This window comes from Semicossyphus pulcher, unplaced genomic scaffold, assembly GCF_022749685.1.
Source record: "Semicossyphus pulcher isolate SPU_LCO1_2020_fin unplaced genomic scaffold, fSemPul1.0.p SCAF_2, whole genome shotgun sequence".
NCBI lineage: Eukaryota > Metazoa > Chordata > Actinopteri > Labriformes > Labridae > Semicossyphus > Semicossyphus pulcher.
In genome coordinates, this window is record NW_027211693.1 from 12,874,238 (window position 1) to 12,890,526 (window position 16,289).

Here is a 16,289-nt window from a genome sequence, read left to right on the forward strand (position 1 = left end):
GTCTCATAATTCCCCAAATGTTGTGGGAACGTTGAATAAGCCTGACAAGAAAGAGAACCTGTCCATGTTTACAGTAAATGTTTCAGAGTTCCTCAATCACTGAGAACCATGAATCTTTTCTGAATTTAAATTAGAGTGAAAAAAACTGAGATGCCTCACATCACACAGACAAAACCACTGTGGCAGGAAATGATCTTGTTTTATATTTAGACAACCAATCAGATTTGAAGGTGTTGCTTTTATGACCACGTCATTGTATATTCAAAGTAACCAAGAGGTCTCCGAACAAGAGACAGTGTCAAGATGATCGCGTTAGGAGTTACACTGCTTCTCCTTCATCAGGCCTGTAAGTGATACGCAATAATGACTGTGTCCAGATGTCTGGCTGAATGATTATTTACTGTTTAATTTATTCTTCCTTTAAACCTGTATCTAGATACGCTGGCTCCAGTGATCCAAGTTCAACTTGGTGAACCTGCAACCTTCACATGTGATTCACCTTATATTTTAAACAATGAAGCCTTCTGGTTCAAGCAGAGTGCTGGTGATGATCTGAAATTAATTGTGAGACGATGGAAAAATACAAACAAAGTGTTTGGAGCAGAGTTTTCAGCTTCTAGATTTGATTTAAAAGTTCATCAGAATATGAACAATCTGACCATTTTGAGGACACTTCAAGAAGACGAGGGAATGTATCACTGTGTAGTCCTGGAGTGGAATAAGATAACTTCATTCATGACATATTTGTCCATAAAAGGTAATTATGTGATTTTTTTGTTGTTGTTGAAAGGATTTCCAATTCATATACATTATATCCTAATATGTCAAATTAGAAATATTACTCCATGTTGGCAATGTGGAGATTTGACCCATGATTTAATTTTACATCTGAACAATAGGTTCTTACTGCTACATTTCATCATGTCAAAGCATTTTATATTGTGTTTATTTTACTTTTGAACGTCTTCAAATACACAGGAAACACTCAGAGGACATCAAACTACACTGTTGTTCAGCGGCCGACAGTTTCTGATCCAGTCCGTCCAGGAGACTTGATGACTCTGCAGTGTTCAGTCCTCTCTGACTCTGAGAGTCAAACGTGTCCAGGAGGTCACAGTGTGTACTGGTTCAGAGCCGGATCAGATAAATCTCATCCAGACATCATCTACACTGATGGAAACAGACGTGATGGATGTGACGAGAGATCTGACACTCAGAGAAGCTGTGTTTATCGCTTCTCTAAGAACGTCAGCTCCTCTGATGCGGGGACTTACTACTGTGCTGTGGCCACATGTGGAGAGATACTGTTTGGAGACGGAACAAAACTAGAGCTTGGTATGATTATAAGTTCAGCACTGGAGGTGATCTTCATAATATTTTATAAACATCATGAATGAAACTTTCTTCTTTGTTCTCTAGAGGAAACAACAAGCTCTGAATGTGTTGCTCTGGTGATAGCGATAGTCTGCCTGGTCATTTCTGTGATTGGAAATATAGTTTTCATCTGTCACCGATCTCCGAGAGCAGCATGTGGACAATGTAAAGGTAAGAGTTGTTTACTGATTCAAACATTTGGTAGCTTTACTTGAAACATTTATTGACTACAGGAAGTGTAACATCAAACAGGAGAGGACAAACCTTCACCTCCTATTCTTAAATGAAATAGAAGATATCCATATCAGCACGTCACTGATATTTTGCACTATTTTGAGCCTCCACATTGCTGTTTATTCCATGTGTGCCTCAATAAACCTGAACAGGATGCACAAGTTATTAAGGACACTGTCCAAAAATGATGTTTTTAATGTTATATTTTAAACTAAAATGTGCTGACACAGCTGAGGATCTGGATTTAAAAGTGAGAAAAGTACATAATGTTTCTGTCTTCACTCAATTCAAGGAATAGAAAGCGCCTCTTTGCCAGCAAGACGTGACAACTCCAACCCAATAATAGATGATATTGTAAGTGATCAAAGAAAGTTGCATACTGTATAAATTTAACATAACTCCTAACTTGCTGTATACGAACACCATCATGTAATGAGAACTTTATTTGCTGCACAGACTGAAGGTGGACATGATCTGAACTATGCTGCGTTGCATTTTCACGGCGGGAAATCTACAAGAGGGAGGAAGACTAAAGAGTTAAAGACTGAAGACGGTGTCTATTCTCAAGTGAAATGCTCGATGTAAATGTCTATGAAAACATGTGGGGGGTTTTATACGACTGACCTTAAAGTGTCTAACATGATTGTTGAGAAGAAGCAGACACTACTGTTTCTGCATCTACTTCTGAATGCATAAAATGACCCTTTATGTTACTGTGAGTTGATCCTTCCATCTTTTTATGTTTCACATCCTGTTGTTGTGTTTTAATGTCTTTTTAAATAATCTGAAATCTTTAGTAAAACCTTGTCATGTCTTATTAAAGCATAAATATCTTTTTGTCTTTCTTACACGTGCGTCTCTGCTTCTCCTCAGTGATATTAGGTGCATTTACTTACAGCATTTAAGACACAATTAAACAAAGAGGTTAAACAGACAACAGAACACATAGTAAGGAAAAGGAAAGAAATGCACTTTTTCATTATATAAGTTTTAAATATTTGTTGTCTTTGTTAAAGATCATTTAAAGATTTGGACTGTAAAGAAACTGAAACAGCTCAAATTTTAGTGACTAATAAATTTCACATCTGACAGTGCTTGAAACATGAGGGACCACCAGGAAGCAGCTTAATGCACGTTAGTTCTCTAGGGTGAGTAAAGCCACAGCTTTTGGCTTTCAGCAAATACTTTTTTTAAAGATTCTTTTCAGGCCTCTTGCCTATATCCTGCATTTGTTGGTGCAGCACAAACCTCGTCACACGATCCCATGCGCAGGTTGAAGTCTCATCTTTGGCAGTCAAACTGTTGCAGGCTTCTCGGATGTTTTTTCTTGTAAACAGTGCCAACCTTTCAGGACAACTGGTGCTGCTTGAGTTTCAGCTCACTTTATGGGTGCAGGGCATCTCCAGTTAGAAGGTCCAAGGCATATGAGAATAAAAGAGACTTTTTTGATTTGTTTCTGTATTGTCTGAAGGAAATAGGGGTCATGGGGGCATGTTGGGTGTGATCTTCACTTCTTTTATCTAAGATATACTTTTTGTCCTTTCTAAGGATTTGAAAGAGGTCCTTACTTGTTCACTGCTCCCATGTTTAAAGTGCTTGACGTTCTCTGTTTCAGTATAACTGTGTCTGCCCAAAGGTCTGTGTAGTCTCTGCAGGTCTTCCTCACCTGGTATGAGATTTAGGGACGAGGCCGGTTAGTGGAGAGTTCCTCCTGCTATAAACTCCTCGGGGGTGATGGTGATCCTGCAGGCCCAGAGGTCATGTCGACTGAGGATAAATGAGAAAGTATTTAGTCAATATCATCCCCTACATGCTGAATGATGTAGAAGCAGTGTGACTCCTAACACGATCATCTTGACACCGTCTCTTGTTAGTATATCTCTCGGTTATGATGCGACTGAACATGGTGACATGGTCATGATAGGTCAAACCTTCAGTTGCATCTCAATGTTTATGTCACAGCCCGGCTCTTAGACTGCGACAAAAACGGGAGACACATGGGTATACTAATCAAAGAATTAATTTATTTACAACATAAATAGTCAAAACCAACAAAAACATGTAGATATGAATAATCTGTAAAGTTAGTCGTGTGGGGTGTGGATGGGTGTAAATGTGTTGCATGGATGTTGTGGTGTAAAAACAAAGAAGAACAAACAAAAGAGCAACGCAGAGGTGTGTGGTGATAGGAGGTCTGCCCAGAGACTGGCTGCTGCTGCTGCTGCTGCTCTGGCTTAAATACATGAGGCACACCGGGCCCAGGTGTGTCCCATTCTCCTGATTAGCCTGCCACCAGGTCTGCAGTCCTGGAGACAAAGAGCAAAACAGCAGTAGAGCCTACCAAGTAGAGGGGCCGTGAAAGTTATCACACAATATACAATGAAAGAGCATTTCCTGCTACACGGGTCTTGTCCTGGTTTATGTGAAACATACAACCTCTAAAGAAAAAAACAGATGTGGTTCTGAGACGTGTGATCTCACCACAATGTCTGAGACACCTCCCATCCGTTTGTTTGCAATGTACTCTGCTGTTACGGCCACCGCCTACACCTCTTTGTGCACCGATCAGCCATAACATTATGACCACTGACAAGTCGAGTGAATAACATTGATTATCTTGTTACAATGGCCTCTGTCAGTGGGTGGGATACGTTCGGCAGCAAGTGAATGTTTTGTCCTTGAAGTTGATGTGTTGGAAGCAGGAAAAATGGGTAAGTGTCAGGATGTGTGCGACTTTGACAACTAAACAACTGGGTCAGAGCATCTCCAAAACTGCAGCTCTTGTGGGGTGTTCCTGGTCTGCAATGGTCAGTATCTACCAAAAGCAGTCATAGGAAGGAAAACCAACGACAGGGCCAAGGATTATTGATGAGGATTGTTTGGAGTGAAGGCTGGCCCATGTGGTCCAATCCAACAGAAGAGCAACTGAAGCTCAAATTGCTGAAAAGGTTAATGCTAGTTCTGATAGAAAGGTGTCAGAACACACAGTACGTCACAGTTTGATGCGTATGGGCCTGCCTTGCTGCAGACCAGTCAGGGTGCCCATCCTGATCCTCATCCACCACTAAAAGTTCCTACAATGGGCGCATGAGCATCAGAACTGGACCACAGAGCAATGGAAGAAGGTGGCCTGGTCTCAGGAATCACGTTTTTCGTTTACATCATGTGGATGGCTGGGTCCATGTGTGTCACTTACGTGGGGAAGACATGGCACCAGGATGCACTATGAGAAGAAGGCGAGCTGGTGGAGGCAGTGTGATGCTTTGGGCAATGTTCTGCTGGGAAACCTTGGGTCCTGCCATTCATGTGGATACTTTGACACGTACCAACTACCTAAAGATTGTTGCAGACCAAGTACACCCCTTCATAGAAGCAGTATCTCCTAATGGTGTGGCCTCTTTCAGCAGGATAATGCACCCTTCCACACTGTAAAAATCCTTAACAAATGGTTTGAGGTTCGAAAACAACAAGTTCATGGGGTTGACTTGGCCTCCAAATTCTCCAATCTCCCACTCTGCAAGTCCAGAGCACTTCTGGGTTCCCAGAGTCAGGTCTACGGGATCACTGATGACCTACGGCATTCTGGTTTCACCATTATTTTTTCAAATCTTCACCAGATCCTGATTATCCCATGAGCTATACTTAGGGCGTTCACATTGTTAAAATCCTTGTTTGCTGGTGTTATTCAGCGTACTTCCTTAGCATCCTTAACCATGTTTGTGTAGTAAGTGAGAGCCACATAAAGAACACCACATTTAAACACTAAACCCAGAAAAAGAAATGAGCCCTTCAGAGTTAAATGCTGATGAAACTTTTAATAAGCTTTACAAACAGAACCTGTCCATGTTGAGACTAAATGTTCAAGTGATCCTCACACTTGTGAGAAACGTGAGATGCTTCACATCACACGGACAAAACCACTGTGGCAGGAAGTGAACTTAGATGTATATTTAGATATCCAATCAGATCTGAAGGTGTGGCTTTGATGACCACGTCACCATCTTTATTTATAAAGTAACTAAAAGGTCTACAACAAGAGACAGTGTCAAGATGATCGCGTTATGGCTCACACTGCTTCTCCTTCATCAGGCCTGTAAGTGATACGCAATAATGACTGTGTCCAGATGTCTGGCTGAATGATTATTTACTGTTTAATTTCTTCTTCCTTTATACTTGTATCTAGATACGCTGGCTCCAGTGACCCAAGTTCAACTTGGTGAACCTGCAACCATCACATGTGATTCACCTTATATTTTAAACAATGAAGCCATCTGGTTCAAGCAGAGTGCTGGTGATACTTTGAAATTAATTGTGAGACGATGGAAAAATACAAACAAAGGGTTTGGAGCAGAGTTTTCAGCTTCTAGATTTGATTTAAAAGTTAATGAGAAAATGAGCCATCTGACCATTTTGAGGACACTTCAAGAAGACGAGGGAATGTATCACTGTGTAGTCCTGGAGTGGTATAAGATAACTTTGTGTGCAACATATTTGTCAATAAAAGGTAATTATGTGTTTTTTCAATGTCTTAGAATCAGCTACACTGTTTTAATGACTAAACAATGTTAAGAAAGAAATGCTTCATGTAGCAGTTGTTGAAAGGATTTCCAATTCATATACATTATATCCTAACATTTTAAATTAGGAATATTACTCCATGTTGGCAATGTGGAGATTTGACCCATGATTTAATCATCTGAACAATAGGTTCTTACTGCTACATTTCATCATGTCAAAGCATTTTATATTGTGTTTATTTTACTTTTGAACGTCTTCAAATACACAGGAAACACTCAGAGGACATCAAACTACACTGTTGTTCAGCGGCCGACAGTTTCTGATCCAGTCCGTCCAGGAGACTTGATGACTCTGCAGTGTTCAGTCCTCTCTGACTCTGAGAGTCAAACGTGTCCAGGAGGTCACAGTGTGTACTGGTTCAGAGCCGGATCAGATAAATCTCATCCAGACATCATCTACACTGATGGGAACAGACGTGGTGGATGTGACGAGAGATCTGACACTCAGAGAAGCTGTGTTTATCGCTTCTCTAAGAACGTCAGCTCCTCTGATGCTGGGACTTACTACTGTGCTGTGGCCACATGTGGAGAGATACTGTTTGGAGACGGAACAAAAGTGGACATTGAAGGTAACAATATCATTTTTTAAACTAAAGAATGTGTGGATTTAAGTGCCAAATATTTGGTATGAGTAAGATAAAAAATTCACAGTTAACCTGTAGAATAATCAGACGGTGAGGTGCCATAATTTACTTTGACTTTTTTTTCTTCTTTTAATAACATTTCAGCACGACCCAACGCAGTTATTTTTGTGCTCTGCGCTGTCGTGGCTCTAAGTCTGATTGTTATCGCCGTCCTCATTTGTGCCATCAAGAAAAACAATGATTATTGCAACGGTAATAAAGGTCACTCTTATGTCTTTATATACACTGAACAAAAATATAAACGCAACACTTTTGTTTTTGCTCCCCTTTTTCAACAGCTGAACTCAAAGATCTAAGACTTTTTCTATGTACACAAAAGGCCTATTTCTCTCAAATATTGTTCACCAATTTGTCTAAATCTGTGTTAGTGAGCACTTCTCCTTTGCCCAGATAATCCATCCACCTCACAGGTGTGGCATATCAAGATGCTGATTAGACAGCATGATTATTGCACAGGTGTGCCTTAGGCTGGCCACAATAAAAGGCCACTCTAAAATGTGCAGTTTTACTATATTGGGGGGGTCAGTCAGTATCTGGTGTGACCACCATGTGCCTCACGCAGTGCAACACATCTCCTTCGCATAGAGTTGATCAGGTTGTTGATTGTGGCCTGTAGGATGTTGGTCCACTCCTCTTCCATGTGCGAAGCTGCTGGATATTGGAAGGAACTGGAACACGCTGTCGTATACGCCGATCCAGAGCGTCCCAAACATGCTCAATGGGTGACATGTCCAGTGAGAATGCTGGCCGTGCAAGAACTGGGAGGTTTTCAGCTTCCAGGAATTGTGTGCAGATCCTTGCAACATGGGGCCGTGCATTATCATGCTGCAACATGAGGTGATGGTCGTGGATGAATGGCACAACAATGGGTGTGGTTACACGTGGTCTGCGGTTGTGAGGCCGGTTGGATGTACTGCAAAATTCTCTGAAACGCCTTTGGAGACGGCTTATGGTAGAGAAATGAACATTCAATTCACGGGCAACCGCTCTGGTGGACATTCCTGCAGTCAGCATGCCAATTGCACACTCCCTCAAAACTTGCATCATCTGTGGCATTGTGCTGTGTGATAAAACTGCACGTTAGAGTGGCCTTTTATTGTGGCCAGCCTAAGGCACACCTGTGCTATAATCATGCTGTCTAGTCAGCATCTTGATATGCCACACCTGTGAGGTGGATGGATTATCTCGGCAAACGAGAAGTGCTCACTGACACAGATTTAGACAAATTGGTGAACAATATTTGAGAGAAATAGGCCTTTTGTGTACATAGAAAAAGTCTTAGATCTTTGAGTTCAGCTCTTGAAAAATGGGAGCAAAAACAAAAGTGTTGCGTTTATATTTTTGTTCAGTGTAAAACATTAAATTAAAATGACTGCTTCTTTATTTTTTGTCATCTTTATGTTTTCTCATCATTTCAGCCTCTGTTGCTGAGCACCAAAACTGCGGTGGTTGGAGAAGTCAACAGCTGAGGATTTTAAAGGTAGGATTAAACGTCTCCAAACTAAAATAAAGCTTGTTTCACTTTATGTACATGTTGGTTGTTCTCGTCTCATTCACTGTTTCCTCAGAGAGAGGAGGTTTATTCTGCTGTCGTCTTCACCACGATGAAAACAAAGAGTGGTGCAGTGAAGGACGCAAAAGCAGCGGAGAAAGAGAGGATCTACGCTGCTGTGAAGGCTTTTGGGTTGAATCAGTGAGTTAACAGGTCTGTTTGAAAGCAGACGGATCAAAATAGATACATGGATTCACTAAGTGCTTTAACCTCCCCATCTGTTATACATACCCACTCTTCCTGTGCTTGGTTGCAGGAGGTTTACGGACATAGCAGTGCTAGCTTGGTCTGTGTCTGCAGGTTCCCAGCATGCTTTGAGCAGCTAATAGGCCGCTTGCCGTACACAATAAAACATGTAAAGACGGACAATCATTACCATTACACCTGCTGGAAAATGTTGAGTCTGCACATAGAAGTAACTGTTGTTTTGAGGATGATGTGGAGTTCAAACTTTGTAAATGAATAAAATATCTGTCTGAGCCAAACCTGCTCCTGGAGTGATCTGTAAGGGTTTGTTATTTATTACATTTCATGAAACACATGCCAGAATCAAGCAAGAGAACACAAAACACATGAACATTTAATTTTCTACAAAAACACCTTCACAGACATGTGATCATAAGACAATTCAGATTCTGTATGCTATGATTATCGCCTGACTATCATGAGTAAGAAGGAAGCTTTTACTTTTTCATTAACACTGTAACATGTCCGCACTATAGACCTACCTACATGTCATCACAGACACATTTATATTCAGCATTTAACCTCAGTATAGATACTTTCTCCAGTCAACTCTCTCTTCTTTCTTCCTCTTGATGCTCTTCTTCCAGAGAAATACAACGCAGAATAATTCAGATCATCTCCGCCTTCAGTCTAAAAAAAAAGTCATCATTATACGGTGCTGTTATGCTATATGGTGCTGTTGGGAATTATGTTAAAGCTACTGTGAGGAACTTTCGGTTTGTGTTGATTTTGGCGCCCCCTGTGGACAAAGCTGTAACTCTTATCGCTCTGATGATTTTGTCCTGTTCATGCTTAAGAGGTGGTCTTAACATAAAATCTCATCCTGCTTCCTTTAAAGGTATAAGAAGTAGGATTTTTCCTTGCATTTTGTCAACAACACATTCAAACTGGGCCCCTCCTCCTGGGCTCTACGTCACTGGAAGCTCATTCTCACGCTCATGGCTGGTTACCTTTGTGCTATCATGCTAACCGCCTGTTAGCTTTGTGCTAGCATGCTAACCGCTGGTGAGCTTGTCCTACCCGGTTTGAGGTGGTGCCTGCCCAACAGAAAGAAGGCCAACTCTGCATCGCTCTTTCACCATGTTCGCCGGTCTGAATGGGGCCCAGTTGCTAATTTGAACCACTCCCACACTCACCTAAACGCTGTGATTGGCTCAGGGAACCACAACAGCGCCCCTCCTGAAAACAACGTGCAAAGCAAAACAACAGAATAGATGCAGAGGGAAGGGTCTCACAAGAGTCTGCACACACACTCACCAACACACATGTATAGAGGCCCATAAGTGATGATTTTTATTATATTACTTACTATACCTTTAACAGTCACATGTATCACTCACTTTAAATTTTTGCCCTGGAAAATGTAAACAAACGCAGCGTGCAGTTAATTGCTTCGTCTGACCGCCAGCGGTTTAAGGCTTCAAAAATAACTATATAGAAATAATCGATGTTGTCACTGATGGTCTGGTTTCCTTTTGTAGGTCATAAAGAGTAATCAGAATTAAAGTCTGTTTAACCAGTGAAAAACTCCTCACAATAGCTTTAAATAAACAAATGTAAAACTCTATGTTACTGAATATCATCACTTACAACATCATGTAGTGGTTGGTTCGAGTTGTCGTGCAAAGAGGCACTTCCCTTTCCATCAAATGAATGAAAAGAGGAATATTAAGTAAGTATTCATAATAAGTTATTATCAGAACATACTGTGTAGAAATAAAGCTACATAAGACACGCATAGAATAAACAGCAATAGGGAGACTAAAGCTGAGTTTGAAATTTATTTATTTATTAACAATATACAATGTAGACTTCAACAGATCTATTTTTTTGTCCGAGAGCATGTGGCTCCTTATGGCCTGTGTGATGCTATAGCTCCTATAAAATACAAAGTAAAGACAACTATTTTATATTTAACAACACTTACCTTTCCTCAACCATTTAAACAAGTTTTAATAAGTAAATCACTTAAAAAATGTTGTGCAATGTCCTCACTGACGTATGCATGCTTTTAAGGTTTAATGAGGCACACTGGGCTCAAATAGGAGGTGAAGTTTCGCTCTGTCCTGTATGATGTTGTACTTTCTACACTAAATAAAAGTAAAAAATAAAAGTTTTAGTTTCTTTATTCAGTAAACAACTCTTACCTTTACATTGTCCACATGCTGCTCTCGGAGATCGGTGACAGATGAAAACTATATTTCCAATCACAGAAATGACCAGGCAGACTATCGCTATCACCAGAGCAACAAATTCAGAGCTTGTTGTTTGCTCTAGAGAACAAAGAAGAAAGTTTCAATCATGATGTTAATAAAATATTATGAAGATCACCTCCAGTGCTGAACTTATAATCATACCAAGCTCTAGTTTTGTTCCGTCTCCAAACAGTATCTCTCCACATGTGGCCACAGCACAGTAGTAAGTCCCAGCATCAGAGGAGCTGACGTTCTTAGAGAAGCGATAAACACAGCTTCTCTGAGTGTCAGATCTCTCGTCACATCCACCACGTCTGTTTCCATCAGTGTAGATGATGTCTGGATGAGATTTATCTGATCCGGCTCTGAACCAGTACACACTGTGACCTCCTGGACACGTTTGACTCTCAGAGTCAGAGAGGATTGAACACTGCAGAGTCATCAAGTCTCCTGGACGGACTGGATCAGAAACTGTCGGCCACTGAACAACAGTGTAGTTTGATGTCCTCTGAGTGTTTCCTGCATGATACAAAATTGTATTAAATGGAGGGGATCGGAGCGCTAGTTTAGCTCAGTCGGTAGAGCATGCGCCCCATATACAGAGGCTACAGTCCTCGACGCACTGATCGCAGGTTTGACTCCCGGTCTGCCGATCATTTGGTGCATGTCATCCCCCACTCTCTACTCCCCATGTTTCCTGTCTCTCTTCAGCTGTCCTACCAATTAAAGGCAAAACCCCCCCAAAAAAATCAAAAAAAAAAAAAAACATTGGACGGGATTGCCCTTTACATTTTAAAATATCACAAGACCTTAATAATCGTTCAAAGTTTAAATGGATTGTGAATATAAAATATAATGATTGCTCGGAAATAATTCAAGAGGTGAGAAAGCTGATTAGATCCTGGGTGAAATCCTGCAATTGAAAGACATAACATTACATTTGATATTTTAAGATATATTGCATAATACATTTGGAAATTGTCCCAAAATATTCTCAGTCACACATTTAACATTGTTCACAACAAACACAGTGCACCTTTATGTGGGTAAAGTATGTTTAAAACACTGGGAAAAACATAATTACCTGTTAATGACAAATAGGTCCCATGCCAACTTATCTTTATCCTTGCCACCATTGCACAGTGAAACATTCCCTCATCTTCTTGAATTGTCTTAAAAATGGTCAGATTGCTCATATTCTTAGTAATTTTTACATCCATTCTCGCAGCAGAGAACTCTGGTCCATACACAGGGTTTGTATGTGTCCGCAGTGTCACAACTAGCTCCAGATTATCCCCAGCAATCTGCTTGTACCAGTAGATTCTACCAGTCAACGCATCATCGGGCAGAACACAGGAGAGGGTCGCAGGTTTACCAAGTTTAACTGTGATCACTGGAGTCAGTGAATCTAGAAAAGATTACAATTTACAAAACCTTAAACAGTAAATAATTTGTTTAGTTAAGATGTTAGAAACACAGAGTTCAAAATAACTACCACTAACATCTACAGACAGATAAATGAGAAAGTATTTAGTCAATATCATCACCTACTTGCTGAATGAAGTAGAAGCAGTGTGACTCCTAACACGATCATCTTGACACTGTCTCTTGTTAGGAGAACTCTTCGTTATGATGCGACTAAACATGGTGACATGGTCATGTTTGATCAGACCTTCGGTTGCATCTCATTGGTTATCACACAATATACAATGAAAGAGCATTTCCTGCCACACTGGTTTATGTGAAACATACAACCTCTAAAGAAAAAAACAGAAGTTGTTCTGAGAGGTCTAATCTCACCACAATGTCTGAGATACCTCCCACCTCCTTGTGTGTCTCTCTTTCCACCTGTGCAATGAACTTTTCTGTTACGGCCTCCGCCTACACATGCTTGTGCACCAATGACTGTATATAAATATGGACGATGTGTCTCCATCTGCTGTCATTGTATGGAAGTGATGCCATAATAGCCCCCGTGATAGGCGCTGCCATCTTGTAATGGTGATGTCATTTGGAGCTAGAGACTGCGCAGTAGAGATCTGCGGATTGAGCCGTAATAGCCACCTCGCTAACCAAAACACACACTTAACTTACCAAAAAAACAGCAAGGATCCTGATCAGCAGCGTGTTTAACAGCAGAACAGCTTATTTGTGTTGGTCTGAAGCAAACGTTCACAGATATGAACTTCAATGAGTGTAGTGAATGTTTTAGTTACGTTTCCTCTCGCTGTTCGTCCTCTACTCTGCTAATTCTGAACTGAACGGCTGCAGGAGGCATATTTGTCAACAGAACTGTCAATCATCCTTTTTACAGCATCAAATAACTAATTAAAACTTTACCTGTCAGAAAAATGAACACTTGGATGTGAATCAGCATGATCATAACTAGCTGTAATGACAGTAACCAGGTTTAAGAAGCATGTATTGGGCATGTATTTTATTTTATGGTTTGACTCATGTCCCATCTGTTAACATGGAGGAGGCGGGCTTTATGACTTATACTGCAGCCAGTCAGCAGGGGGCGCGCCAAATGTTTTGGCTTCACTTTTAGGGAGCTGTCATGTCATCCATCTCTTTATACAATCCATGTTGTGCACCAATCAGCCATAACTTTATGAACACTGATAAGTCGAGTGAAACATTGATTATCTCATTACAATGGCCTCTGTCAGTGGGTGGAATATGTTACATAGCAAGTGAACATTTTGTCCTTAAAGTTGATGTGTTGGAAGCAGGAAAAATGGGTAAGCGTAAGGATGTGTGTGACTTTGACAAGGGCTTAATTGATGTGTTGTGGGAAGCGAAGGCTAGCCCATGTGGTCCAATCCAACAGAAGAGTTACTGTAGCTCAAAGTAAAAAGCGACTGCTGGTTCTTATAGAAAGGTGTCAGAACACACAGTGCATTACAGCTTGTTGTGTACGGGGCTGCAGACCGGTCCTTTGCCCATGCTTACCCCTGTCAACTGCCTACATTGGGCACATGAGCATCAGAACCGTACCACAGAGCAATGGAAGAATGTGGCCTGGTCTGATGAATCTCTTTTTCTTTTACATCATGTCAATAGCCGGATGCATGTTCGCTGCTTACCTGAGCAAGACATGGCACCAGGATGCACTATTGGAAGAAGGCAAGCCAGCGGAGGCAGTGTAATGCTTTGGACGATGTTCTGCTGGAAAACCTTTAGCCCTGCCATCCATGTGGATGTTACTTTGGCACATACCACATACCTTTGCATACCGTTGCATTTTCACGGCGGGAAATCTACAAGAGGGAGGAAGACTAAAGAGTTAAAGACTGAAGACGGTGTCTATTCTCAAGTGAAATGCTCGATGTAAATGTCTATGAAAACATGTGGGGGGTTTTATACGACTGACCTTAAAGTGTCTAACATGATTGTTGAGAGGAAGCAGACACTACTGTTTCTGCATCTACTTCTGAATGCATAAAATGACCCTTTATGTTACTGTGAGTTGATCCTTCCATCTTTTTATGTTTCACATCCTGTTGTTGTGTTTTAATTTTTTAAATAATCTGAAATCTGTAGTAAAACCTTGTCATGTCTTATTAAAGCATAAATATCTTTTTGTCTTTCTTACATGTGCGTCTCTGCTTTTCCTCAGTGATATTAGGTGCATTTACTTACAGCATTTAAGACACAATTAAACAAAGAGGTTAAACAGACAACAGAACACATAGTAAGGAAAAGGAAAGAAATGCACTTTTTCATTATATAAGTTTTAAATATTTGTTGTTTTTGTTAAAGATTATTTAAAGATTTGGACTGTAAAGAAACTGAAACAGCTCAAATTTTAGTGACTGATAAATGTCACATCTGACAGTGATTGAAACACGAGGGACCACCAGGAAGCAGCTTAATGCACGTTAGTTCTCTAGGGTGAGTAAAGCCACAGGTTTTGGCTTTCAGCAAATACTTTTTTTAAAGATTCTTTTGAGGCCTCTTGCCTATATCCTGCATTTGTTGGTGCAGCACAAACCTCGTCACACGATCCCATGCGCAGGTTGAAGTCTTATCTTTGGCAGTCAAACTGTTGCAGGCTTCTCTCGGATGTTTTTTCTTGTAAACAGTGCCAACCTTTCAGGACAACTGGTGCTGCTTGAGCTTCAGCTCACTTTATGGGTGCAGGCATCTCCAGTTAGAAAGTCCAAGGCATATGAGAATAAAAGAGACTACTTTTTTGATTTCTTTCTGTATTGTCTGAAGGAAACAGGGGTCATGGGGGCATGTTGTCCTTTCTAAGGATTTGAAAGAGGTCCTTACTTGTTCACTGCTCCCATGTTTAAAGTGCTTGACGTTCTCTGTATTCAGTATAACTGTGTCTGCCCAAAGGTCTGTGTGGTCTCTGCAGGTCTTCAGCACCTGGTATGAGATTTAGGGACGAGGCCGGTTAGTGGAGAGTTCCTCCTGCTATAAACTCCTCGGGGGTGATGGTGATCCTGCAGGCCCAGAGTTCATGTTGACTGAGGATAAATGAGAAAGTATTTAGTCAATATCATCCCCTACATGCTGAATGAAGTAGAAGCAGTGTGACCCCTAACACGATCATCTTGACACTGTCTCTTGTTTGGAGAACTGTTAGTTATGCTGTGACTGAACATGGTGACATGGTCATGATAGGTCAAACCTTCAGTTGCATCTCAATGTTTATGTCACAGCCCGGCTCTTAGCCTGCGACAAAAACGGGAGACACATGGGTATACTAATCAAATAATTAATTTATTTACAACATAAATAGTCAAAACCAACAAAAACATGTAGATATGAATAATCTGTAAAGTTAGTTGTGTGGGGTGTGGATGGGTGTAAATGTGTTGCATGGATGTTGTGGTGTAAAAACAAAGAAGAACAAACAAAAGAGCAACGCAGAGGTGTGTGGTGATAGGAGGTCTGCCCAGAGTCTGGCTGCTGCTGCTGCTCTGGCTTAAATACATGAGGCACACCGGGCCCAGGTGTGTCCCATTCTCCTGATTAGCCTGCCATCAGGTCTGCAGTCCTGGACACAAAGAGCAAAACAGCAGTAGAGCCTACCGAGTAGAGGGGCCGTGACAGTTATCACACAATATACAATGAAAGAGCATTTCCTGCTACACGGGTCTTGTCCTGGTTTATGTGAAACATACAACCTCTAAAGAAAAAAACAGATGTGGTTCTGAGACGTGTGATCTCACCACAATGTCTGAGACGCCTCCCATCCGTTTGTTTGCAATGTACTCTGCTGTTACGGCCACCGCCTACACCTCCTTGTGCACCCATCAGCCATAACATCATGACCACTGACAAGTCGAGTGAATAACATTGATTATCTTGTTACAATGGCCTCTGTCAGTGGGTGGGATACGTTCGGCAGCAAGTGAATGTTTTGTCCTTGAAGTTGATGTGTTGGAAGCAGGAAAAATGGGTAAGTGTCAGGATGTGTGCGACTTTGACAACTAAACAACTGGGTCAG

General features: G+C 41.1%; 2 protein-coding genes across 2 annotated transcripts; one reads left to right on the forward strand and one right to left on the reverse strand.

Annotated features, from left to right (window-relative positions):
• The first annotated feature begins 303 nt into the window (after window positions 1–303).
• LOC138597899 (uncharacterized) lies at window positions 304–2,193 on the forward strand. The gene is made up of 6 exons (XM_069669455.1): window positions 304–346; window positions 437–757; window positions 979–1,335; window positions 1,420–1,545; window positions 1,901–1,962; window positions 2,065–2,193. The coding sequence occupies exons 1-6, from the start codon at window positions 304–306 to the stop codon at window positions 2,191–2,193; spliced, it is 1,038 nt and encodes a 345-aa protein (XP_069525556.1).
• Window positions 2,194–9,114: 6,921 nt separating this feature from the next.
• LOC138597741 (uncharacterized) lies at window positions 9,115–15,389 on the reverse strand. The gene is made up of 6 exons (XM_069669222.1): window positions 15,347–15,389; window positions 11,907–12,230; window positions 10,985–11,341; window positions 10,772–10,900; window positions 10,218–10,276; window positions 9,115–9,257 (listed from the first exon to the last, which is right to left on the reverse strand). Exons 1-6 carry the CDS (start codon window positions 15,387–15,389, stop codon window positions 9,138–9,140), a joined length of 1,032 nt encoding a protein of 343 aa, XP_069525323.1. The 3' UTR covers window positions 9,115–9,137.
• Between the last annotated feature and the right edge of the window lie 900 nt (window positions 15,390–16,289).